General features: G+C 46.1%; 2 protein-coding genes across 4 annotated transcripts in view; one reads left to right on the plus strand and one right to left on the minus strand.

Annotated features, from left to right (window-relative positions):
• Window positions 1-5510, plus strand: part of C11H17orf75 (chromosome 11 C17orf75 homolog) — a 12353-nt gene extending 6843 nt beyond the window's left edge. Inside the window, exons 6-10 of the mRNA XM_069602876.1 lie at window positions 450-569; window positions 1347-1411; window positions 1563-1699; window positions 2522-2625; window positions 4262-5510. Coding sequence (XP_069458977.1) covers window positions 450-569; window positions 1347-1411; window positions 1563-1699; window positions 2522-2625; window positions 4262-4477 — 642 coding nt within the window. The 3' untranslated portion in view covers window positions 4478-5510. The remainder of the gene's footprint in view (window positions 1-449; window positions 570-1346; window positions 1412-1562; window positions 1700-2521; window positions 2626-4261) is intronic.
• A 3328-nt stretch (window positions 5511-8838) lies between these two features.
• Window positions 8839-26884, minus strand: part of RHBDL3 (rhomboid like 3) — a 54969-nt gene continuing 36923 nt past the window's right edge. For 2 of the 3 annotated variants that reach the window (XM_069542675.1, XM_069542674.1), the window contains 3 exons: window positions 26638-26738; window positions 16016-16076; window positions 8839-12644 (listed from right to left, as the gene is read on the minus strand). In XM_069542675.1, the coding sequence (XP_069398776.1) occupies window positions 12373-12644; window positions 16016-16076; window positions 26638-26738 (434 nt within the window). In that variant the 3' untranslated portion in view covers window positions 8839-12372. The remainder of the gene's footprint in view (window positions 12645-16015; window positions 16077-26637; window positions 26739-26884) is intronic. The other variant, XR_011246982.1, reaches the window with a different exon arrangement.

Raw genomic sequence — 26884 nt, forward strand, 5'->3', positions numbered from 1 at the left:
GACATGGAAATGCCCTAACTCCTTTCAGTGAAGAAATAGCATAGAACCGTATTAAGTCGGTTTCTTCATTTTATATAATGCATGTCTTGGTGTATTTTTTTTTTAAATGCAGTACTGAATTAATCCCCTCTCTGCCTAACAAGCCCAGCAAAGTTATATCACAATTCCTTTTTTTGTTTTTTGGCCGTACCTCTCTGCTTGTGGGATCTTAGTTCCCCAACCAGGGATTGAATCCAGGTGCCTGGGAGTGAAAGGCAGAGTCCTAACCACTGAACTGCCAGGAAATTTGTGCAGTTCCTTTTGTTTTAATTGCTGGCATTAGCTTAAAAAAGAGGGAGGTGTCAGTCCTCATTTCTTTTCACTGTCAAGAGTATCATAAAGAAAATGTTAAGTCCATTAATTAAGGTGAAGGCTTAGATCAAAGCAAATCTCACTGTCTCTTAATCTAGGAAAGTGGTGGGGAGAACCACATCCAGTCTTACCTAAGCAGCTGGTTTGCAGATGTTGTTTGCCCCATCCAAAGGGTGGTCCATCTCTTTCAGGAGAAGCTCACCTTTCTGCTACATGCTGTAAGTATTGCCCAAATGAAAGTATTTCCTGCATTGAGGATCACTTTGGCAGAGTTTGGTTTATTTAAAGACATACTTATTTTCTCTGAACATCACTTATTACTTCCACCTGCCCTCTGAATATTCATTCAGACTATGCTTGCAATAAGGATACACCACACTCTATTTACACAGATCCAGAAAGTTACACTACGAAGGTAGAGTTGTGAATACTATCTTCTAATACAATAAAACATTTTAATCACTTTTTCTTTTTCTTTTTGGCTGTGCCATACAGCTTATAGAAACTCAGTTCCCTCACCAGGGATTGAACCTGGGCCACAGCGGTCAAAGTTTTGAATCCTAACCACTAGACTACCAGGGAATTCTCTAAAATAATTACTTTTTGAAGTGATGTGGGAGAGATGTGATTTCTAAAACAATTTGAAGAGGAAAACAGAAATCCAAAGTAATTTTTAACTATATAAAAATGTCCAAATAAAATATTCAATAAAATATCTGGACAGTGGGGAAGGCTTGAGTAAGTGGCTAGGTTTTTCATTTTTCATGTGGTGGGTGGATGCAGCTGAGGCTGGACAGCCCCTCAAGCCCAGGTAGTAAGGCTAGGTTCCTGACCATAAGTGAGCAGCTGAACATAGCTCTGGAGAGCTCCAGGGCGGCGCCCAGCAAACATGGTCTGGTGCGGTGGTTATTGGGGGAGGCAACATTTAGTCACTAGGTGCTCTGCAAGGAAAATTGGCATACGTGTATCAGCTGGGTGTTATTTTTCTCTCATAGGCTCTGAGTTATACTCCTGTTGAGGTTAAAGGATCAGATGAAAAAACAAAGAGAGACATTCACAGGTAAAGAACAGTTTTGCAAAGAGAGCACCTTTTCCACAGCCAGTCTGATATTTCTGTCTTTAACTCCCCCCACCAGGCAATGCAGAATGAATTTGCTTTCTCCCTCCCATCCTGTAGTATAGTTTGTGGAAAAAGACTCTGTGTGTGGCAGGTTTCTGAGCGTGGCTAGCCTCCAAGGGCTTATTCCCGAAGGCACCATGACATCCTTGTGCACGGCCATGACGGAGGAGCAGCAGAAGCCTGTGACCATCGACTGCAGCGGCTCCCAGCCTCGGCTCCACCATGCAGGTGAGCTGCAACCCTGGGAACAGCCTTGTCAGTCGCTGCTTTCACACTGACGACAAATGACGCAAAGTTATCCTCCCTGCCCTGTGCAGTTTTATATGTTTATCCCCAAATCGCCAAAAACAATAGCATTTCTAGAAACATGGAGGTCATGACATGCCTAGCAGTTCTACTCCTAGGTATATAGAGAAACTCTTATGTATGTACACAAGAAGACAAATACAAGATGTTCATAAGGGCGCTGTTTGCAATAGTAAAGAACTGAAAGCAACTCAAGTGTCTGTCAACAAGAGAAGTGCTAACTGTTATGCTCACACAATGGAATACTATACAGCCGTGACGAATGAACTCGAGCTATCTCTCTCCGTATAGCATCCAAACATACTATATAGTGAAAGAGCCATTAAAGAAAAGTACAGTTTTAACATAGGCAAATTTTTTTACACTATATAGGGCTTAGAGATAAAGTATGTGGCAAACGTTTACAGAAAGACATGGGCATGATAATCCTTTCTGATGGGAAAATAGGGGGATGCACTGGGAAGATGCATGTGGGAGCTTCAACCAGTTCGGTATTTCTTAGCCAGGTGGTGAGTTAAGGTTTTTTTAGACCAATATAGAAGTCTTAAATAATTCATTATAAGTGTTTTTATAAATGAGGAAAGAATATTGTGATATATACAAATATTGAATCCTTGTGCTGTGCACCTGAAACTAATATTAGATGGTTCAATTATGCCTCAATTTAAAAAAGAAAATAAAAAGAAAGGAAGAATAAATGTCTTATGATTTTACTTTTATTCATTTTTCTAAAATACTTTGTAGGGAGCAACCGGTTTTGTGAGGATTGGATGCAGGCTTTTATGAATGGTGCTGAAGGAGGTAACCCTTTTCTTTTTCGACAAGTCCTGGAGAACTTTAAACTAAAGGTAACTAACTGGCTGTGTGCCAAGTGCCACATATAATCTTTGTCATGAAGTTTAGTTAGTACCAGTGACCAGGAAACAAATCTGCTTCACAGCTATGATGTATATTAACTAGAACACTTTCAAAACTATAATCCTCAATTTCCATTTATACCAATAGCATTGAAAGTGCCAGTTTCCCCAAACCCAGACACCACTGGGTATCTAAACTTTCCGTCTTTGCTAGTCTGACAGGTGACAATGGTATATCACTATTTTTATTTGTATATAAAAATTTCAATTTATTTCAACCAAAACAGTCTACCCATTTCTCCCACTCCCTATCTGCTGCCTCTGTACTCTGAGTCCATGAGTTGTTTTTTATATATTTATATAAAAAATATGTATATTTGGATTCCACATGTAGAAGAGGCCATGTGGTATCTGTCTTTCTCTGTAGAACCTGTTTCGCTTAGTATGAAGCCCTTGTTGCAGACCTCATTCTTCTGTTTACTGGCTGAGGGGTATTCCATTGTGTGTCTATACCACAGTTTCTTTGTCCATTCACCCATCAGTTGACACTTGGGTTGTTTCCATGTCTTGGCTGTTGTTGGTGATGCTTCAGGGCACATGGAATGCAGATATCTTTCTGGGTACGTGCTTTGGTTTTCTTCAGAGAGATGCCCAGAAGGAGCATTGCTGGATGGTATTTTTTTCATTTGGATTATTACCTTAATGTATATTCCCAAAAGTGGGATTACCAAGTCAAGGGTTTGAATGCTTTGGTTTCTATTACAAATCGCCAGCTTGCACTTCAGAAAAATAGGAACAAGGTACAGAGTGTTCATCAATGTGTATAGGTTTTCTAGGCAGAACCTAATGTGACAGTTTTCTAAATCAGTCTTATTTATTTTTATTACTTTAATATTGGCACTCCATAGCTATTCAAATCTGTCTTTAGTTATTATTCAGGCTGAACAGTTTTTCATGTTTGTTTACTGTTAGCAAATAAACAGAAAGACATTTTGATGGAGCAAATGTATCCACTATGATATAGTGACATTATAAATAGTAAAGGCAATACTAATGAAAGGTATTACCTGTCATTCTTTATATAAACAGTATCTTTATATTTTTTAATGAATTGTCAAGTAAAGTCCAAGTTTTAACCATAAATTTGCATTATTCTGTTTTTGCACTGTAGGCCTTATTCATAATAATTAAAATAATGTTCTAATTTTTGAAAAACAAACAAGAGCTAGAATCTTCAAAAGGCATTCGTTTATATTTTTCAGTGGCCTCTGTGTATGTATCATTGCATTTCCAATAAATTGAATGCTTGCTTATATTTTAGGGACATCAGTCTTATAATTTAAGGCATGTCTTAGTTGGGAAGCACAAAAAACGTAGTTCCATGCCTAAAGGTTCAGAATTTTGTTGGGGAGGCATGTTGTCACCTTATTTAGGAGATTTGTATTTTTACTTTATATAAAAGATTTTGTTCTATCAAGAGCAAAGCATATTAGCAATTAAAATATTTTAAATAAAAGGCAAACATTTCATTAACATATTAGTTGAGTTCTCAGCTGGATAGGAGATCTTTTTCAAGCTTCATTATTATCTCACTGAACACATAGTTAACTGGGTAATCTTTTTCTAGGCCATACAAGACACAAATAATTTGAAGAGATTTATCCGGCAGGCAGAAATGAATCATTATGCTTTGTTTAAATGTTACATGTTCCTGAAGAACTGTGGTAGTGGAGATATCCTTTTGAAGATTGTTAAAGTGGAACACGAAGAAATGCCCGAAGCCAAAAATGTGGTAGCTGTCCTCGAGGAATTTATGAAAGAAGCTCCTGCCCAGAGTTTGTGATGACGTATTTGGAGATGATTGTATTGTGAAGTCATGCAAGCCGTGGTATTTAAAACTGGTAGTTTTATAACGGTCATAGGATTGCTATTTCAGATTATTTGAAAACACATTCTAGATTTTTTCATTTTGTGTCTTCAAGATTAAACCCAATTAGAGTATAAATCTGAGGCACGTCTTCACAGTCATAGATAGGTGTATGTTAGAATTGTGAAATTTTTACATTGCTGGTTCTGTAAGTTCTAGCTTCAGGGAATTGTTGCTTAAGACCTTCAGAGGTGATTTTGCGGCTTCTCTAAGGAGTTTACTACAGTATTTAGCAACTTTCCCTCCCAGAAAAATCATAATACTTCTTTTTCTCAAGGTACTGTTGTTGTTGTTTAGTCGCTAACTCATGTCTGACTCTTGTGACCCCCATGGACTGCAACCCGCCAAGCTCCTCTGTCCATGGGATTTCCCAGGCAAGGATATGGAAGTGGGTTGCCGTTTCCTTCTTCAGGGGATCTTCTTGACCCAGGAATCAAACCCTCGTCTCCTGCGTTGGCAGGCACATTCTTTACCACTGAGCCACAGGGAATCCCTCAATGTACTATAGCTTCTTTCAAAAAAGTTATTCCTAGTTTTAGGACAGATTAACACCATACCACCATTTCAAAGACAGATCTCTGCATCCTGTGGGTGCTTGATGGATTTTTTTTTTTAATGGATTTTCGATTGATAATGGCATGGATGATGAAGGCAGCTTTCATGTCAATATGCAAATCAGTCATGCGTGTGTAAGGAATTAAATGAACTTTAAAAATAGGTGCACTAGCTTCGAGACAAGACATTATCTCTGATGGAAAGCTACTGTAGAAGTGGCCCCAGCACTTTTCTTCACTCTTTTGTTCACAGGTGTTTGCCAAGAGCCTGTAATTTCTTTTCTTTTACATGAAAATGCTGGAGTTTTTAAATGGAGTGTTAAAAAAGAAACAAAGTACATCAATTTTACAAGCAAACGTAAAATAAAGAACTCGCACAGAGATTCTTAAATTGATTTTCGTTTTCTGTACATGTGTTACAAGCCTTGTATTGTTTTACTCTGAATCAACTGAAAGTGCCCTGCGTTCGAGCCATTTTAATTCCCATGGAAGCCAACTGCAGCTACACACATTTGACTGCAGTTTGTTCTGCACAGCTCTGTAATAAATCCATTTGATAATGACTTTTGTTTGGAAGATCAGCAGTCTAGTTCTCACCGCCCTCAGGATGCTCAGAGGAACAGAAGCCCGTAAAGCTCCTCTCCTAAACTCATCTAAATTCATATTAAGTGCTGAGTTTTAACTTTCAAGATGACTGACAATGGCCTTCTGCCTTCTCTTCTACAGAAATCTAGAGATGTGACTCACTGAGCCATTTCTTTTCTTTAATGGGAAATACAATTCAGGATCCTCATAAAGGCTTTCATATAGTTTTAAACTTTAATAACTTGGATTGTAGTCAGTGTAGAAAAAAATCCAAGTACCATCTTTTTTATAGCATTCAGAATGACTATGGGAAATTTTATGGCACAACCCTTGAATCTGACTTTTTCTAAGGTAGGGTTGCCCACTTGGAAATCAGTTTTTTAAATAAACAACATTAGGGCATCAACATTTTGAGTCTGGAAAATATGTTTTTCATTTTCAACTTCACATATCATTCAAGAATCCATGTTGTAAATAGCATTTAAAAGCAAATATATTACCTGCTTCAAGTCATTTATGGATAGAGTCAAGGCATAATTGCATATTCTTTATATGTACTTTTATATATATTTTTGGTAATGTAGGCTCACGACATCACACAGTTATATACAATACAGTCTTGTTGTAAAAGTGTGTGATAAACTGTATATCACTGCTGTGGACAAGGAAAATAGTGACGTGGAGCCGACTGTCTTGTGGACCGTGAGAAGACACTCGGAGCTTGTGACCAAAAACGTATTATATTCAGATTTTAATAAGCTAACATATTAACTTTCAAAGTTTCAAAAAGCATTTGTTCAAGCGTGGAATACATTGTGTATTATTTGTGTGCTATACACACAGGAAATGTATGTTTGTCATGGATCAAAAATGGTCTCAATTTACCTGTAATTATATTTATTATAATAATAAAAAAACTTAGCTTCTCAGCAACACAGTCATTTTTATTCAGTGAACTCAATTCTCCAGCCTGACTTTTTTTTATTAATTCACAACAAGTTTTGGGGGAAATTATACTTGTTTGGCGAAGGAATTTGTTGAAAAAAATCAAATCGCCTGCTAGGAGACATCTTTCTGCAACCTGCAGGAGGCATTAGGCAGAGTATATGAGCATTTTCCATCCCAGTGTTTTATTCATCGTCCAGTATGCCTACACCTGTCTAAGTCAATGGCCCAGCTCAGTTCTTTTCACTCTCATTCATTATTAACCATGACAGAATGCCTGTCCTTTACCAGAGGATTACTTACACCAGATGCCAGGAAAGCCTGCAAGCGTCTCAGAAATAAGACTCAGTTACCAGGACTACACTTCTCCTAACCGTGTCTTCTCTTGTCATGGAGACACCACTGGCTTCAATGAAGTCTTTCCACTTGGAGGCCTAAGAGGGCAGCTCCCGTCCTATACCCGCTAAACTTCTTAAATGTGCCTCACAGACTTCATATCACTCTAAGTTGGCGGAAATGCTAGATTTCGGAAGTCAGGGCTGGTGGGGCAGTGATAGGGAGCAGTAATGAATTGATGGCTGTGAGTTTTCTTGTGAACTACCTCTGGGAGGGCCAACAAAGTGGAAATCCTGGTAAGTGAACACCAAGCAAATACGCCAAGGTTCATGACTGACCAGATGGCCCCAGACCCAGGGCCACGAGACTGGATCTTTAAACAAACGCCCTGACGCTTCTGCAAACTTAAGTGTCCTTAAAGTCCTATACAAACACCCGAGGGCTGAGCACAGGAACTTTGGAACCAGGCCGTCTTGGCTGCGATCCTGCTGGCAAGTTACTGAACTTCTCTAAGCCTTCCCTTCATGGGTAGATATGGGTGTACTTATGCCCACTTCAGGTAGCTGTGCAATTAAATAAGACTGAAAGTGCCTCGCCCATTGCGCTGGCACAGAGTAGGTACCCACTAAGTGGTCTGTGTAATTACCCTATTATCGGTAGCTTTTAAGTTATAGGGAGAATGAGAAGCTGGTGGAAAGGAGGAAGCAACCAGTGAAGAGTGGAGTGGTAGGAGGCCGGAGGCAGCGCTGGTTCAACGACTGCCGGCTGCCAGGGAGCTTGCCTTTGGGAACCGAGTCCCGGGACCACGGCTGCTGACAGGGCTCTGTTCCCCACACTCCAAACAGATCCTAGATCGAGCCTGAACCATGCTCTAAAATTTGCTCTGGGATGACTTCTGCCATTCCAGAAAGCATGTAGAAATATTTGCAAATGATACACAAGAAACTCTTATGAAAACATGATCGGAAACAACTCCCATACCCTGAATTTTAACAGGGTAGTTTAATCCTCCACTGAAAGCTGTGAATGGCCAAACTACATACACTGCCATTAGCTTAGAGAAACTGGTGAGGATGGTTTCTCAGGCTTCACCCACTCAAAGCCCACTTGATTATTAAACATACCAAGCACCAGAATACCTTTAACATTTGCTCTCCTCTTATTCTCCCCTTCTGGAAGTGAACTGTCCGTGCTTTCACCCCAAGGACATTCCTATTCCTGTTTTAGGATCAGGATGCTGATATCCCCTAGAAAGACCTAGGGACTTGCCGGGTGGTCCAGCGGTTAAGACTCCATGCTCCCAATTCAGAGGGTATGGGTTCAATCCCTAGTCAGGGCACATGGCAAAAAAGAAGAAAAAGACCTAAAGACTAGGCTATTGGGGTAATGAAGGAAGTATCTAGGATATTCTGAAGAAGACTCATCCAATAATAGAATATTAAGCTCTCATTGGGGTACAGTGTAAGGGTGGAAGGGGAAGGCCAGGCACCCACCAGGACGGCTGGCACAGAGGTTCATGACCTGAAACCCTAGATGAGTTTCCTTATTCATAGCCCTTTCCCTCTAAATTATACATAGAATTGTCTGTCTGTGCATTTTTATGGGAAGAAAAATCACAGCTTTCATCAACCACTCAAAAGAACTGTATTCAAGAAAGGTTAAGAACTACCAAGTTGGAAAGACCAGTGCTGAGCACGGATGCCCCATCCGTAGGGCATACATCACAGACCCACCCCCACTGTCGTCCACCCTCACTGCCTCCCCAACCCTAACCCAGATCGAGATGAAACAGGCTCCAGTGCCAGCCCTTCCCGAGTAACCGGTGAAACTGGTGAAAATAACTGTATAACCAATGACTTAAAGAAAAAAAAATCTTTAATGGAATCTGTGCTCAAATAATATGTTACAACAAAAATATACAGAATGTACACGATACAAAAATATTTAGAAACAAACACTGCAGCTTGTGGTTTTTTTTTTTTTTCCACCTACTCCAGTCCTGGGAGGGGGAAGATAGGTGTTGGGCTGGGCAGTTTTTTAAGGCAGAGGAATATTGGAGCTTTCCGGCCAGCACTGGGAACATGAAAGATGCCAGGAAAGGGTTTTCCATTGAACCCGGGAATCAGCATTATTTGCAAACGAAACTCGACACTGCAGGGAGATCCAGGCTTGGTGAGCACTGACTCCCCTAATCCTCTAGCCAAGAATGGTTCTCATGGAAATTGAGAACCCTGTGAGCTGGCAAAAACACCTCATCCAAGAGCTTTCCCTAATTAAAAAACTAATGATAAGTGGTGTCACTAAAATGAAATTTCTCCTTGGAAGGTCCGTTTTCCTCTCCCCAGTTTCTGTGATTCCTCTTCCATGTAAGGAGGGGGTGAGTCCGGGGCTGCTGTTTGGGAAACCTTCAGTTTTCAGTGTCTGAAGCCTGTGGATAAAAGGCTGACTGGCTTCCACAGCCTGAAGATTCTCTCCACCTTCTGCTTCTCAGCACCAGATCAGGTAGCCATACTGGATGAGGAGGGAACGTGGGAACAGAGGGGCCTGCCCGGGTGGAAGCCAGACCCCCAGAAGTAAACCTTTCTTACCGGACAGCTGTCTGCTGGCGCTGGGCTGGAGACCTGGGGCGTCTGAAGTGACTTCTGCCACCACTGCGTGGTCCTGCTTGGACGCGGTGGTCGGGAGAGGCGGCGGAGGTGGGCGTTGAGCACAACAAAGAACTTCAAGGTTGCTTGTGGACCAGGAGCAGCTGGGGCTGGTGGCGCGGGGCGTAGAGGAGCCCTTAGTGCATCCCAGGCCTCACAGCCCAAGACTCCACACCTCCGCCTGATGCAGTACTTCTCAGTAACAAGCTTCCATCTGAAGCCCTGAAGGAACTGAGTGCTTCCCTGATGGGCTTTCTAGACTCTTGCGGTTCAGTCTTCCCATACCTGAGAGGAAGCCCCCCACTCTAGACCACACCAGATAAAGGCAGAAGTGTCTCCGCTTCCTCCACCACATCCCAGAGCGCTCAGGTGCCAGGAGAGAGGTGATGCCCTGCCTCCCAGTAGGGCACAAGCAGCCTCTGTCGCTCCCAGAAGGGACAGCATCACTCAGGGTTAGCAGGGATGGCAGCCCACAACAGAGACCCCCCCACCCCCATCTCTGCCCATGTCCTCTCGGCCTCCCTTCCAGCTCAGTCTCCTCTCCTAAGAAGCTCACTCTTCTGACCACACCTGGCCCTCAGGAGGGCGGAGGATGGCTGGCAGGGACAGACTGGCATGGCTCAGCCAGAGACCAGGGCGCATCCCCCCAGGAGTCCTTAGCACAGCATTGGCACAAGTGTAGTGTGGCCTCAGGAGCCATACGTGGGGACTAGAACAATCCATCGTTGGGCCAAGACAGGGAAGGGCTTGGCGTAGCCCGGGAGTGAGTAGGGGTGTCCCGGGGTAGGAAGACCCTGCCCATTTATGGGTGATCACAGTGGCCCAAGACCCCTGAATAGCCGGCCTGGCTGACTCTGGACCTCAGCAGAGTCAGGGCTCTGACAGGCTTGTGGTGGCCCCGTTCCTGCAGGAACACAGCCCTCTGGGCTGTCCGTGTAGGGAGTTCCCAGGGCAGCAGAAAGACACAGTTCGTAAAAAGCCACGCTCCCCACACCCTCCCCTCAGAGTGGGCACCAGGTCCTGCAGCGGATCGCTGCCTCAGCCCTGTTCTGCCACTTGTTTTGGGGTGGGGGCGCAGATTTGACCATCTCCACGTGCCCTCCCAGCTCTGAGCATCAGAGGGCTGTCCTCTTCACCTGCAATATTCCCCCAAGCACCCACCAATTCTTCTCCAGGAGCAGTTTCCTGTCTGAATTGGAATCCCTGGGCCCCCCAACTTTGAAAGGATAATTGGCCCCAACATTCCTGCTCCAGCCTTTCCTGCACCCCCAAAGCTCCTTCCCTCCTAAGGGAGACACAACAGAATCTTTTCCGACAGGAAGACTCCTCTAGACAGGAGTCAGAGCAGAACGTGGCAAAGGGGAGGGAAACCTCAGCATCCTCAAGGTCCTTGGAAGTGCCGGAGGTCTCCCTCCACAGCAGTAGTCTCCCACTGGTCAGGGATTCTCAGTGAGGCACCCGGGAGGAATGGGGATGGGGAAGAAGGGGGTGAGCTTCCTATCTCTCAGTGCCCCCTTCCTCTCAGGTGGCCTCCCCAACAGCCTCCACCCTGTGCAGGTTTCCTCTGCAGCCTCCAGGGGGCCTCACATCGTCTTTCCCATCACACGTGCATCTGCCCACCAAGCCACATATGTGTTTACGCACACACACACACACACACACACACACACGTACCAGAACATTGGCTCTGTAAGCAGAGGACAGGCGCACTGGGGGCTGTGGGCAGTGGAAGGGGAGGAAAAGACCCTAAACAAAAGGGGATGGATGTCCAGACACTGGTGTGAGACGTCAGCACCCGGGAGAAGTCTGAAGCTGATACCCTTCCCTTCCCGCTAGGGGTATGAGGAGGGGAATGAAAGTGAAAGTCGCTCAGTCCTGTTCAACTCTTTGTGATCCCATGGACAGAGGAGCCTGGTGGGCTACAGTCTTGCCGGATGGGCAAGAACACTGGAGTGGGTAGCCATTCCCTTCTCCAGGGGATCTTCCCGACCTAGGGATCGAACCTGGGTCTCCCGCACGGCAGGCAGATTCCTTATCATCCGAGCTATTGGGGAAGCCCTGAAAAAAGTTACTGCCTCCCTCATCAGGTTCCTCTCACATGTACCCCGAGGGCAAGGAGGGGGAAGGGGGGCCCTGGCTGTAGGATCTCCCTTTGCTCTCTCCAGGCCTGAGAGAGAGCCCCACTGGTGGGCACCCCAGTGCCCAGCGACAGGCATGGGAGGGCATCTTGGGTACCCCCAGCCCACACCAAAGTTGACCATCCTCCACCACCAGGCCCCCTTCCAATCCAGAGCTCCATACCCAACAGCTATGGAGGGAACACGTCCTGGCCCATAGCGACCTCTGGGCTGGACAGGGCCTGCCTGGCTACTACAGCCGCGGGCCTTCCTTCCACTCTTAGGTACCTCTGGGTGGTGGATGAAGGAGAAGGCTGCTGCCCAGCCTGTGTCCCTGAACACATGGGACATGCCCAGCCCAAGGGGACGGCCCCTCTCACCTCACCCCAGGCCTTTGCCCTGGCCTGAGGTCCTCAGAACTACAGAAGCTACATCCAATTCCTCCAGCAGGTGCCTTCAGAAAAAGGCCTCCACTGTCTGTTCAGATCTGAACACAAATGTTACCGCAGCCCAGCATCTCTTGTCCTCTCCTCTCTGGCCTCACTGAGCTGGTGATGAGAAAAAGAATACAGCTGCTTTAGGCTGATGCTGCTGCTCCCTCCTCTCCCAGACCAAGGTCCTTCAGGCCTTTAGGGGGGCGGCGGCAGCTTCAAGTCCAGCAGGGTGTAGGCAAAGATGTTCCAGAAGACGGCGAACAGCACAAAGACGGTGTACATGGCCACGAAAATCCACCACAGCGACTGGTCTTGCAGCCTCTGCTCGTAGTTCCTCAGGACCACCACACCCAGGGTGATGCCCACAGCCACGCCACCCAAGTGCGCCACGAAGCTCGGGTGAGGACAAGGAGGGTAAGCTGACGGGTGGAACCGCAGCCACACGGCCCGTCCAAACTCCATGCTCACTGCAAGGGGAGGAAGCACAGGCAGGTCACCGGAGGGCACGGGGCGGGAGCTGAATGAGAGGTCTTGCACTCCAGCCAGCCACGCAGTCATCCAGCCACTAATTCTTTCACTACCCAACAGGCCAAGCACTGTTTGCTGTGCGCACTGGAAATATAATCATGAAAACAGCAAACACACTACTGTTCTCCCAGGGCTTACAGAATCTGGTGATCAACCAGCATATAACTACATAGTAAGATAATCCAGTAAAAGGCCAGAATACTGGAGTGGGTAGCCTTTCCCTTCTCCAGCGGATCTTCCCAACCCTGGCATCTAACTGGGGTCTCCTACATTGCAGACGGATGCTTTACCAACTGAGCTATCAGGGAAGCTCAAAAGAAACCCCACGGGAAGACAAAAAAATAGGTGATTTAAAATCAAGGTTGTGTTTCAAGAAGGGGATTCTTTAGTTTGGAGAATCAGGCCAAATCTTCCTAAAGGAGGGACATTTGAATATCAAGAGAAGACCCAGAACTTCCCTGGTGGTCCAGTGGTTAAAACTTCATCTTTCAAGGCAGGGAGTTAAGGGCCCACAGCTCTCGTGGCCAAAAATTCAAAAACACAAAATACTGTAACAAATTCAATAAATACTTTAGAAATAGTCCATATCAAGAAAAAAATCTTAAAAAGAGAGAGAAGACCCTAAGGCCGAGGGGACAGCTCTGTGCAGAAGGCCAAAGGGCCTGCACCCCTGCAGTCATGCGTCCTGGAGGCTTAGTTTCCCCACCTGTATAAAGTCTCAGACTCTACATACCCGGCTACACTGCTGGGACATCAGCAAGAATCTCAGTGTGTGCGAGCCCTTTACAGTTTACTAAGTGTCCTCATGTACTAGCTCTAAACCCTGAAGAACCCTCAGAGCTGGTGCTTTTGTGGTTGAAAGGAAGCGATGAAGGGAGAGAAGGGCAAAGAAGGAACGGAAATAAATAATCTCAACAAAGTGTTAGAATGTAATCTTAACAGAGTCTAAAATGCCCCCATCCCGCTCTTCAATCCATCCTTCTTGTGCAAACTCGGCTTGGCCAATTCAACGGGGATGTACTCTCTTGAAGGGATAAGTGCCATTTTATTACCTATCACCCAAAGAACCTTGTTAGGTTACCATTTAATTAAACCAGGGTGCCTCTCTCCACCCTAACCACCCCAGAGATGCTAGCACCTCCAAGGATGTTCATTCCCCGGGGAATTGCCTAAGCTTCCAGGCCTGGGCCCTGCAACCCCAGGGATGGCCAATAGATGGCGGAAAAGGAGTGGCGAGGGACACACATCCTTACCTCCTCCCGCCTCCCCGGGTCCCAGGGCATCTTCCTGCCTTTGCCTTGCAGGCCCTGCAGTCCCCAAGGGAGGTTGGAGTGACACTGGTCTCAGTTCCAAAACAGCATTTTAGTTTTTATAATGCTTGTAGTTAGATTATTTTATTTAAAACAAAATTTTTTTATGTGGACCCTTTTTTAAAGTCTTTATTGGATATGTTACAATTCTGTTCTATGTTCTGTTTTTTCTTTTTTTTCCAGGAGACATGTAGGATCTTAGCTCCCCAACCAGGGATCTAACCTGCAGCCCCTGCACTGGAAGGAGAAGTCTTAACCACTGGTCCACCAGGGAAGTCCCCAGGTTGTATTCTTTTAACTGTAAGACTCATGACTCTGCTGTTTTTTACAAACAGACGAATTCAGTCTGAGCAGATGAGGAAGCTATGCTCCCCCTAGCTCCTAGCCCACTGCCTCCCACAGCCTTCCCCCACTTCCTGCCGCCCCCAGACCCTGATTCAAAGATTCTGTGAGTTTTAGAGCTGGAAGGCCCTTTCTGGGATTAGAAATCTCCAACCCCATCCAGGAAACAGAGACCAGAGGACCCTAAAAGCCATGGGGTACAAAGGATGTGGAAGTGGATTTAAGTGGAGCCCACCTGGGGCCCCTTATCCATTCCATATCTGTTCTGGCTCAGTTTTTCCTCTTCCCCACAAACCAAGTGGCTGACCCAGATAGAGATAGTCCCGAAGCTCCTGCCCAGCCTGGCGAAAGTGCAGGGCATTAGAGACAGCACAGGCTCACTCTGAATTCTGCCTCTACCACCTGTAGGGGGTTGACCTTCATGTTCTGAGCCTGTAAATTAAGCCTAAAAGCAATCCGCTCTTCATAACCATGTTCTGGGGACTGAATGCGAGTTTGTGTGTCCCTCTTCTCTCTTCTGTTCAGACTCATCTCTTTCCATCTCAGAATGAACCTCTTGGCCTCTGGTCTCATCCCCTGCACACACCTCCCCCTCCACACTGCAGTCTGATGAGTCACTGAAAACTCAAAACTGTCAACATCTCTCTCATTTAAAGCCCCCCACTGGCCTCCTAGTGCATCTGGGGATGAAGCCCAGTTTTTCTCTTTGCATTTAAATCCCTCCATGGTCTGACTCCAGTGATCTCTGACACAATCACACTCAGTCCTAAACCTCGTGGGTCAGTCTTAACCAACTTGCCAGCCTTTACCCTTCACTCTTCTGCATCTTTGTTTCTGCTGCACCTGAAGTGGCCTCTTGCATCCTGTCTACCTGGTGAACACCTCTTTTCTTTCACACTCAAAATGTCCTTTGCAGGTAGACTGTCTTCTCTCAACGAAGGCCCTCATCACACCTGTTCAAGGGTTCGTGGATTAGCGATAGCTTGTGAATTTGCTAAACTACAAGTTTCAGAGTGTGTGTATGTATGCATGCCGATGTGAGCTCGCTCATATGTGCCTTTTTCTGGAAAGTAATCCTGAGTTTCCAGTAGGAGATCTCAAAGGATCGACTCCATGACCCAAAAGGTTAAGAAATTACTTTTCTCACAAGGAAAAAAAAAATTTTTTTTTCAATTTCTTTAATTCTTCAACTATACGAGATGATGGATGTTCGCTAAGCTGATGGTACTAACCATTTCATAATGTATATAAGTCAAATCATCAGGCTGTACACCTGAAATTCATGCAGGGCCATGTGTCAATTTTATCTCAATAAAACTGGAAGGAAAAACATTTTTAAATAAAAATATTGAAACCAGAAATTTTTTTAAACCAAAAGAAATAAAAGCCCTAAAAGGTTATTTTTCTTGATCTGACCATTGAGCTAGAAACTCATCCCACGAGGACTTTCCTCTCCGCACAGTCTATGTCTGTGAAAAGTAGGTCAGGGAGCAGCACTGGTCAGACCCTCCTGTAACCCCCACTTCTTTCCACACTGTGGACATGTTTCCCTTCTCTTTTTGACCACAAGTCCCTAAAGAGCAGGGACTGTGCCATCTCTACATCCCCCAGGACTGGTACAGGGTCCCCCTTCCCCAGCCAGCCCTATTAGAACTTACTACAGATCAAGGCCACAGCCATCCGCAGCAGCTTGAATTGACACTTCATGCCTGACCAGTTCTGGGGAAAAAAAAAAAAGAGAGAGTTTCATTAGTTTCAGATCAGACCACTTCTCTGCAGAGGTAGCCAGCCTAGGAAAAGCTGACATTTAAAAAAGTCATCTCTGGGAATTCCCTGGTGGTTCAGTGGTTAGAATTCCACACTTTCACAGCCAAGGGCTCAGGTTTGTTGCCTGATCGGGAAACTAAGATCCCACAAGCTGAAGAAAGAGGCCAAAAATAAATTTAAAAGTAAAATTCGTGGGGTTTTCCTGGTGGCCCAGTGGTTAAGACTCCATGCTCTCAATGCAGGAGGCCAGCGTTCACCCCCTGGTCAGCGAACTAGATCCCGCATGGTACAACTAAGAGTTTGCATGCCACAACTAAAGATCCTGTATGCTGCAACTAAGACCTGGCACAGTCAAACAAATAAATGTGCAAATAAATAGTTTTAAAAATTAAAAAAAGAAAATTTGTAAACAGAGGAAATGCTAAAAGAGTTGGAGTACAATAAAAATAAAGATGGAGTTTAAAAAGAAATCATCTCTATTAAATCCTGAATGAAGTGGTTGTGGCGTACTCCCAGCACGGCTTTGAGATTTTAGGGGTTGGTAGGTTTGTTACTGTCATAAAAGCTCTGGAGCTGTGCCAACATAGGAAGAGACTCTAGATCCTGGGAGACACGAGTCCCTGTCTCCACGACACAGACAGGTATCTGGATGTTGCCCCAGCTGCTAGGTCTCATGGTTACAAAGCGATGCAGGCCATCAAAGCAAGCCAAGTCAAAACAGAACGAACCATCAGGACGATAGGAGAACTCAAAATCCTGCATCTGAGAAACAAATGAGGAGAAGACTTGGGGGAGGTCAAGGTCACTGCGGTCAGCTATCAAGTGAGTCAACACAAGCAAAAGGCATATTTAGTGTAACCTGTAAGCAGAGACACCGGATAAAACTTCAGAGAGAGACTTTTCTTTTTAAGCTCAGGATAAGCTGCCATTTCTAATCAGCTGAGCTGTCCAAAGATGGAATGATCCATGGGATGGTGAGTTTCCCATCACAGAGGGGTCCACATGGGGGCTTCGCATCACTCAGAGCGGGTGCTCGAGAGAATCAAGCATTGGAAACGGGGTGGGTCAGATGGCCTTCAGACAAATCCTTCTTTCCCCTGAGAATCTCTGAACACTCTGAACCTCCAAAGCAGATAATCAGAGCACAATTATTCACCTTACAAAAGGACTGTTCACTTTACAAAAGACTTCGCCACAGGGCTCCTTTGAGGGGCACTCCTGCGGTGCTTTCAAAGCTCCATTCCATTTACCCAGAAGCAGAAAGGAGCCCGGAATCTCCCTGGAAAACATCAGTCTTGGGGGAGGAGGCAAGAGGGGATGCCCCGCTTCTGTTTTCTCCCACCCACCTCCCCCTGCCTTTGCTGCCTGGCCCAGGCCCAGCTCAAGGGCACATCTTGAACTCCTCTGAAAGAGGGGGACCCATGCATGAGATCTGACCAGGCTCCTGAACACTGGCATGGACAGCAACGTCTACGGCTTCAGTGGATCAAGCAGGATGGACGGACGCTGTCCCAAAGACAGAAATCTTGCACACTCAGCTCTCTGCCCTTCTCCTCCCTCTTTCCCATTATTCCTCAGTGATCAGCATGTCTTTCTTCACAAAAAGCAAGGTGAGGGACTTCCCCGGTAGCCCAGTGGCTAAGACTGAGCTCCGAGGGCAGGTGGCCCACATTTGATCCCTAGTCAGGGCACTGGATCCCACATGCCACGACTAAAGATCCCACATGCTGCAACCAAAAAAAAGAAAAAAAGGTGAGGTGACTGATACCCGGTCCCTCTTCAGGTGGGAAAGTCTGGTCTCTGCCTGCTGACATGTTCTATACTCAGAAGCAGATGGCAGGACAATGTTGTCCCCCGCTGCGGTTTGCCCACAGGGGACTCTCGCTGGGGGACAGGGAACAGAACAGCAGTTGGTGCCTTCCATTGGATCTGGCAACCCAGTCCGAGCTGGCTCAGTTGGCTGAAGGTGGGTAGCCCCTCGGCTCCTCTCTAAGAGGAAGCCTTAGGATGGGATGGACCTTGGGAATCATCTGATGGGCCATCTCCTCCCATAGGGACACCCCTGCCAAGAAGCCCCTGTGATGGGGAGCTCCCCAGCTCCTGGAGCAGCTCCAGGAAAGGGTCACGGAAAAGTTCTTCTTGCCATTGTCCAGCCAGGCTTTGCCTCCCTGTGATGTCCACCCATGGGTCTTCATTCTCTCTTAACAGTAACACCCACATTCACAGCAGTGTAATTCACAACAGCCAAAACAGTGGAAGCAAATCAAGCGTCCATGGAGAGATGAACAGAGAAATAGAAGGTGGGCTAGCCACTCAGTGGAATATTACTCAGCCTTCAGAAGGAAAGAAGTTAAGACTCATGCCAAACTTAAATGAACCTTAAAGATATTATGCTGCTAAGTGAAATAATCTACTCCCAAAAAGACAAATAGCATTTGATTCCACTTATAGGAGGTACAGAGGAGTCAAATTCACAGAGATAGAAAATAGATTAAAGGTTGCCAGGAGGTGGGGGAGAGAGGAATGGAAGCTGTTGTTAAAAGGGTATAGAGTTTTCGTTCTGCAAAATGGAAAGAGTTCTGAAGATAGATGGTGATTCGTATTGCACTATGATATGAATGTACTGACCACTCTTAAAAAAAAGTGATGCGGAACACTTCTAATATCCCTTTCCTCATAAAAGCCCTCTGGATATTTTACTTCATGTCTCTTTCCCTGGGTTCTGACTGATACTTTGGGGTAAAGTAAGTTTAGGATGTATTGGTCATTACTCTCCTTCAGCTGAGGTCCACACCTCTCTGGGTCCTACCTGGGATTTGCCTTAAAAAGTACCGTCTGTATTTTTGGTCTGGCCAGATCACCACTGGGATGACTCAGAATTCCTTTCTGCTAGGGTCCTTGTTTTTAAATTTGAGCTAACAGTGCGTACCTCATTGCCCACCTCATTGTGACGAAGGTGAAATGAATTAATATGTGTAAAAAGAACACAGACTGGAACGCGGTAAGGGTCATCCATCGAAACGTCTGATAGTATCCAGACCTGCGGCAAAGACAGTGAGTTCGCCTTGCAGAACGGTTTTAAACCTTCGGAATCTCTGCTAAGTGAAATAAGTCAGAGAAAGACCAATACTGTATGATATCATTTACACGTGGAATCTAAAAAACATAACAGACTAGTGGACAGAACATAAGGGAAGTAGACTCATAGATACAGAAAACAAACCAGCGGCGACCAGTGGGAGGGCAGATTGGGGTAGGAGAGTGGAAGGTGCAAACGACTGGGGCTAAGACAGGCTCAGCGATGTTTTGTTTCACACAGGCCATATAGGCAATATTTTGTAATAACTATAAATGGAAAGTAACCTTTTAAAATTGTACAAAAATGGACTTCCCAGTGGTTAAGAAGCGTGCAAATCATGCCTGTGTGCTGAGTCAAGTCTGACTCTTTGCAACTCCATGGACGTTCACCCACCAGGCTCCTCTGTCCATGGGATTCTCCAGGCAATACTGGAGTGGGTTGCCACTCTTGCAGGCAGTGAGTCCATCTGACTTCAGGAGCCTCCTCCAGGGGATCTTCCCGACTCAGGGACTGAACCTGCATCTCCTGCACCGGCAGGCAGATTCTTTACCACTGCGCTGCCTGGGAAGCTGGGGGTTAAGAATTCTCCTGCCAGTGCAGTGGACACGAGTTCGATCCCTGAGCTGGGAAGATCCCACACGGTACAGGGAAGCTGAGCCCGTGTGCCGTAACCACTGAAGCCCATGCGCCTAAAGCTCGAGATCCATAGTAAGAGCCGCCACCACGATGAGAAGCCCCGGCACCACAACTAGAGAAAGCCTGTGTACAGCGACAAAGACCCAGCACAGCCCCAAACAAAACAAGTGAGTTAACTGTAAAAATTGTATAAAAATTTTAAAAAAGTAATTCTGCAGAATCTCAATGACCTTGGATGAAGCCAGGGAACTCCAGTTTTCCCACATGGGTGCCCTGCTCCTACCCCACACCCCCTCACACACACCGCCCCGGGCCAGCCTCATCCACCACACCTGCCTGGCCCCGAAAGATGCTGGAGTCTGCCAAGCTGATCCAGTCACACCCTCTCATCTGCACTTGAGGGTCAAGGAGGGGCTAGGGCAAGGTCACAGTGAGTTAAGGTCAAGCTTGACAAGGTTCCCAGTCCAGGGCTCTGTTTGCCCACACTTCCAAGGCAAGGTTATGCTCTGTCTGTCTGTGCTGTCTGTCCCTGCCGGCTGCCCCTAGCTGCCCCCCAAAGCTGAGTGAACAGTCAGTGAGTGACCAGCCTCCCAGCAGCTGAGGGGTTAAACTAGAAAGTCACTCTTTTGCACCAGCTGCCTCATCTCCCACCCCCCTCCCCATTATTCCCTCCAATAAAATAAGCACAGTGAAACAACAGGAGAAGGGGAAAAAATCTCACACAGTGCCAGCACTGCTGCTGCTATAAATGTTGAAAAGCCTGCAGGCCCCTGGGGAATATATACTTTTTTCAGGTCCTTTAATTTCATTCTCTCCCAGAGCCTTGCAGGGTGAGATGGTAACTCACCAACAGCAAACAAGATGGGAACCAGGCCTCTCAGCATCTTGCTCATCCAACCAGCTAAGAGCTCACAGGCTGAAACCCAGGCGGGAGGTTCTGTTCCCAGACTGCTTTACATACCCCCAGTGGAAACAACTTCTTGTCAAATCACTTCACGAAAACCCAACACAGGAAACAAGCAAGCATGACACAGATAAAATTAGATGTCATTAAGTAAAAATCCTACAGCAGGCTTTTTATTTAATAAACTGAACCTTGTAACACAGCAATCTTCTGCGACTTTCAGACAACAATCTCTCCTGTGCTTTGACAGTACGGTTCAATTTGTGAAAATTTAGATCTCAAAACGTTTTAGAAAAACATCTATTGAATGGGGCAAAGTATAAGAAAATACCTTGTATCTTTAAAAATGAAAGTCTGCTCTATGGGCCACAGCAAAAAGCAATTAATAAATTATTCAATTATGTGTGTCTTTACACTTCTAGAATTTCAAAAAGAAGTCCTGATTGCAGGTCTTTAATGCCATCCAGATCGTTTGTTGAAATATTTTCTAGATTTAATCCCTTGATGTAAACAAGCTTTTTGAAACTCAAAGTGCCTTTTTTTTTTTTTATGAAAAATAGGACACACTTTCATTTCAGGCAGACTCTTTCACTTAAGTACAGTCCTGAGAACAGAAGGGTTCGACATTTTTCTGTTATGTATCTGAAGCATAAAGTACACATTTTCAGATTATTCCCTGTGCAGACATCTGCTGGAATTTGTAATTAAAGAATATGTATAAAACATATACATAGGAATAAAACTATCATATGACCCAACAATCCCACTACTGGGCATACACCCTGAGAAAACCATAATTGAAAAAGATGTTACCCCGATGTTCACTGAAGTGCTATTTACAATAGCTAGGACATGGAAGTAACCTACATGTCCACGGACAGATGAATGGATAAAGAAGCTGTGGTACATATATACAATGGACTATTACTCACCTATAAAAAGGAACGCATTTGAGTCAGTGCTAATGAGGTGGATGAACCTAGAGCCTATTACACAGAGTAAAATCAGTCAGAAAGAGAAAAACAAATATCACATATTAACCCATATACACAGAATCTAGCTCAGTTGGTAAAGAATCTGCCTGCAATGCAGGAGACCCAGCTTCCATTCCTGGGTCTGGAAGATTCCCTGGAGGAGGAAATGGCAACCCATTGCAGTATTCTTGCCTGGAGAATGCCATGGACAGACGAGCCTGGCAGGCTGCAATCTGTGGTGTGGCAAGAGTCGGACACAACTGAACGACTAAGCATGCCACACGCACACAGAATCTAGAAAGACGGTACTGATGAACCCATTTGCCGGGCGGAGTGGAGACGCAGACACAGAGAACAGATTCATGGACACCGGGGCAGGGGTGGGACCAATGAGAGAGAAGCAGGGAAACATAGACGCTACCGTATGTGCAACAGACAGTGGGAATTTGCTATATGACTCAGGGACTCAAACCAGGGCTCTGTGACAGCCTAGAGGAGTGGACGGTGGGAGGTGGTAGGGAGCGGACATGTGTATACCTATGGCTGATTCATGGTGATGTATGGCAGAAATTATCACAACATTGTAAAGTAATTATCCTTCAACTAAGAAATAAAGAAAAATAATAAACAAAATTTAAATCAAAATAGCTCAAATGCAATGATGATGATATTCCTCCTTAAAATTATTTTTTACCTTTATAAAAAGTTTCAGCCTAAATAAAGGAACACATTGTTAAAAAGGAAAAAATATATATATATATGTAAACACTTTTGAACTGTGGCGTTGGAGAAGACTCTTGAGAGTCCCTTAGACTGCAAGGAGATCCAACCAGTCCATCCTAAAGGAGATCAGCCCTGGGTGTTCTTTGGAAGGAATGATGCTAAAGCTGAAACTCCAGTACTTTGGCCACCTCATGCGAAGAGCTGACTCACTGGAAAAGACCCTGATGCTAGGAGGGATTGGGGGCAGGAGGAGAAGGCGACAGAGGATGAGATGGTTGGATGGTATCACCAACTTAATAGACATGAGTTTGAGTAAACTCCGGGAGTTGGTGATGGACAGGAAGGCCTGGCATGCTGCAGTCCATGGGGTCGCAAAGAGTCGGACACGACTGAGCAACTGAACCAACTAATATACACACACATATACCTACAGGGTCTCCCAGTATGTTGATCTGCCACATAAATGACATTTTCACATGCATTTTTTTCATGTCTTTCTCACAACTACTTTGTGAAGAAAGGATTACAGATGGGAGAACAGAATCCCTAAGGAGTTAAGGAACTCACAGCATAATAGATGGTAATACCAGACCTCAAATCCACATTCCTGACAGGTGCATGCTCTCTCTCCTTCTGCCCCAATGAGGTGCTTTATTGGGTATATACACGCAGACCAAATCTTCATTTTGGAATGAAAGATCAACAGTCTAAATGTATGAGCTCAGTCGCTCAGTCGTGTCTGACTCTGCTGCCTCATTGACAGTAGCCCGCCAGACTCCTCTGTCCATGAGACTCTCCAGGCAAGATTATTGGAACAGGTTGCCATTTCCTACTCCAGGGGATCTTCCTGACCCAGGGATCAAACCCATGTCTCTTGAGTCTCCTGCACTGGCAGGCAGATTCTTTACCACTAGTGCCACCTGGGGAGCCCCCTAAACGTACATAACACTACTATATACAAACTAATCAACAAGGACCTAGTGTGCAGCACAGGGAACTCTACTCAATATTCTGAAATAACCTATACGGGAAAAGGACTGAAAAAGAACAGATGTGTGTATAAGTGAATCACTTTGCTATACACCTGAAACTAATACAGCACTGTAAATCAACTATTCGTTATTCAGTTACTCAGGTCCGACTCTTTGTGACCCCATGGACTGCAGCACGCCAGGCTTCACTCTCCTTCACCATCTCCCAGAGCTTGCTGAAACTCATGTCCATTGAGTCAGTGATGCCATCCACCATCTCATCCTCTGTTGTCCCCTTCTCCTCCTGCCTTCTATCTTTCCCAGCATCAGGGTCTTTTCCAAGGAGTCGGCTCTTTGCATCAGGTGGCCAAAGTATTGGAGCTTCAGCTTCAGTCCTTCCAATGAATATTCAAGGTTGACTTCCTCTACAATTGACTGATTTGATCTTGCAGTCCAAGGGACTCTCAAGAGTCTTCTCCAACACCACAGTTTGAAAGCACCAATATAAAATAAAAATAAAGAAAAAAAAGAACTCTCCTCTTATGTTTGCTAACATTCTGGGGAGAAAAAAAAAATCCATCATCTATTAGGCTGAACCACTTCAAACTGCCAAGGTTGAAATGCTTCTGACCCACAGAAATACCAATTTCATTTGGCTTGTCCTAATGCATCTCCGAATTGCTGGGCACTGAGCTAGTTTGGGTAAAGGTAGCCTCTTGATGAAAAGAAGCTGACCTTTCTAAGAAGGAAGTGAGTGAAATGACCATTCTTCACTGTCCAATAAACAGCACACAGCTTTTTAAAGGAGGGCTACCAAATGTCACGCTCCAGGGGACCCCAAAGCTCCCCGTTGGCCAGAGAAAGCCATGTCCTTCTGGAAGAGCACTGGGCTCTCGGATGGGACAGCTCAGCTGCACCACCGCTGGCTACTTGCAGAAAGAAGCACAAACTGGAAGAAAACTGCTTTCAAATACCCTCTCCTCAACCCCACGCCCCACCCTGGGCCCTGCATCTGCCCTCACCAGGGGAACTTCCGGGAACATCAGAGTACTTCCCAGGTGGTGGCGAGGGGGGAAACAGGGCATCGTTATGAAGCCCTGCCTACTCTCCCTTCTCAGTTGTGCTGGTTCATGTCCTTCCACACCGACAAATCCTGGGGGGAACAGCTGGGGGAGGAGGGCATTTCCTCCCCCTGCAGAAAGGAATTGGGGCAGGGGGAGGGGGGAGTGGCGGGAGCAGAATTCAGAGGAAAAGCTGTGTCTGGGGAAAGCGGTGGCACTGATACAGAACGACCCATTTAAAGGGCCACGTGAGGCAGCCCTGGGCTCCCAGGTGCTGAGCAGACCGAGGCACGCACCCTGTGTGTAAACACACTTACTGCCCTCAACCCCGTCCCCCCCCCACACACCTTCACATGGGCTTTCCAGCCTCAGCAGCAGCTCTCTCTCTCTCTCAGGGTACAAAGAGGACTTTGGTGCACAGAGAGGGAATGGTGTTGAGGATCAGGGCAGCCAACAGTAGCAATGATAAAGAAGAAATGGAGGCGAGTCCCCGGTGGTCCAGTGGTTAAGACTCCACTGCAGGGGCCACGGATTTGATTCCTGGTCTGGGAACTAGGATCCCACATGCCTGGCAGCGCGGGCTAAATAAGACGTGGGGGAATTGAGGAACTCTATGAACTGTTGTAACTATGCATCTGAATATCCGCCACGTGGGTGAAGACTGTAATGGGGGAGGGAAGAGAGAACAAGAGGATCCCAAAGAGAAGACATTCCTTTCCTGGACACGGTCCCTGCTGCCCTAACCCCGAGTTCTTCCTTCCTGCCTGCCCCCAGATTCAGTGGGTACCCTCTGCCACGTGTCCAGCCCTATTCCAGGCGCTGGGGAAAAGATAGGTAAGACCTGGGCTGTGCCTGTGTGGGGGGCATCAGGCAGAGTTAGCCAAGCACTGCCAACGACTCCTCTTTCAGCCTCCAAACTTTAGACCGCTTCCAAAACAAGGAAGCTGTCTTCCTTGGCCTCCTCTAAGACTATCAGATGGCTTTCAGTTTCTTGCCTTGAAGGTCCTGTCTCTACTCTGAGTCCACCCCAGCCTCTTCTGTGAGGGGTCAGGAATGAAGCTAACACTTAACAATAAGCGGTTATTTTCACTGTATCTCATTTGTCCCACCCCACCCCATTTCATAGATCTAGAAACTGAGGCACGAAGCACTGAAGTCATTTGCTCAAGGTCACTCTTCAGGAAGTAGGTGGCTGCCATTCAGATCTAAGCTGAATAACAGCCCCTGCTGTTAGCTAGTTCACTAGACTGCCTTTCAGGAAAAGGCGAGAAGAACTTGAGAACCGGGATGACGGTGTCCAGACACTGTGACAGGCTGGTGGAGGACAGTGACACTTAAATGGTTGCCAGGAGATGTGGGCTCAGGACCCCATTTTTGTCACCAATTTGATTGTGACTTTGGACAAATCATTTAACCTGTCAGGGCCTTCTTTCCTATTTGAGAATTTTGGTGAGATCATCTCTAAGGTCCCTTTACTTCTTTTTTAATAGTTTTACTGATTTTTGGCTGTGCTGGGTCTTCACTGCTTCAAGGGCTTATCTCCGGTTGTGGTGAGCAGAGGCTACTCTGTAGCTGCGGCGTGACGGCTTCTCATTGCGGTGGCTCCTCTTGTTGCAGAGCGGGGACCCTAGGGCATGTGGGCGCAGTAGCTGGGGTTCCCAGGCCCGGGAGCACAGGCTCAGTAGTTGCGGCATACGGGCTTAGTTGCTCCGTGACATCTGGGATCTTCCCAGATCAGGGATCAAACCCGTGTCTCCTGCATTGGCAGGCAGATTTTTTATTTATTGAGCCACCAGGGAAGCCCCTAAGGCCCTTTACTTTTACCAAAGTATGAGAAACAACGAATTACAATTTCGATGGGTGCTAGTGGTCAAGAATTTTCACTTTTTAAAGCCACCAAGTAGCAAAGACTTGGAATAGGGAGACAGGCGAAGCCAGGCTGGAGAAAACTGGAATCATATACGGAAGGGACCCATTGGAAGTGGCCCGGTAGAGGGTGAGGAAGTGTCCTTGAATTTGGCCACTGGCCCGCGGCTTTCCGAGCCCAGGCTGGAGCACAGAAGAGAATCTAAAACCCAACTCTGGTAGATTAACATCCAGGCCCAGTGATGGCGGGGAAGGGGTTGGGTGGGCCAAGAAAGGACTTCAGGGACAGGGGTGCTCACCATGACAATGTTGGCCAGATGGGCAGAGACGAGTGCATACACCCCTCCAGAGGAGCCCACCACCGGTGCGGTCATGTCAGCCACAGACACTGCCAAGGACCCTGGTGCAGAGAGAGAGATGGAGAATTCAAGGATGCTGGAGTCCCTCCCCACCCCCAGTCCCAGCCGCTGGGCTGCTGCAGCCTAAGGGCTTAGACTCCAGAGCAAAAGCTCCATCACCCTGGAGCTTCCTGAAAGATTCATCTAC

This window comes from Ovis canadensis, chromosome 11, assembly GCF_042477335.2.
Source record: "Ovis canadensis isolate MfBH-ARS-UI-01 breed Bighorn chromosome 11, ARS-UI_OviCan_v2, whole genome shotgun sequence".
NCBI lineage: Eukaryota > Metazoa > Chordata > Mammalia > Artiodactyla > Bovidae > Ovis > Ovis canadensis.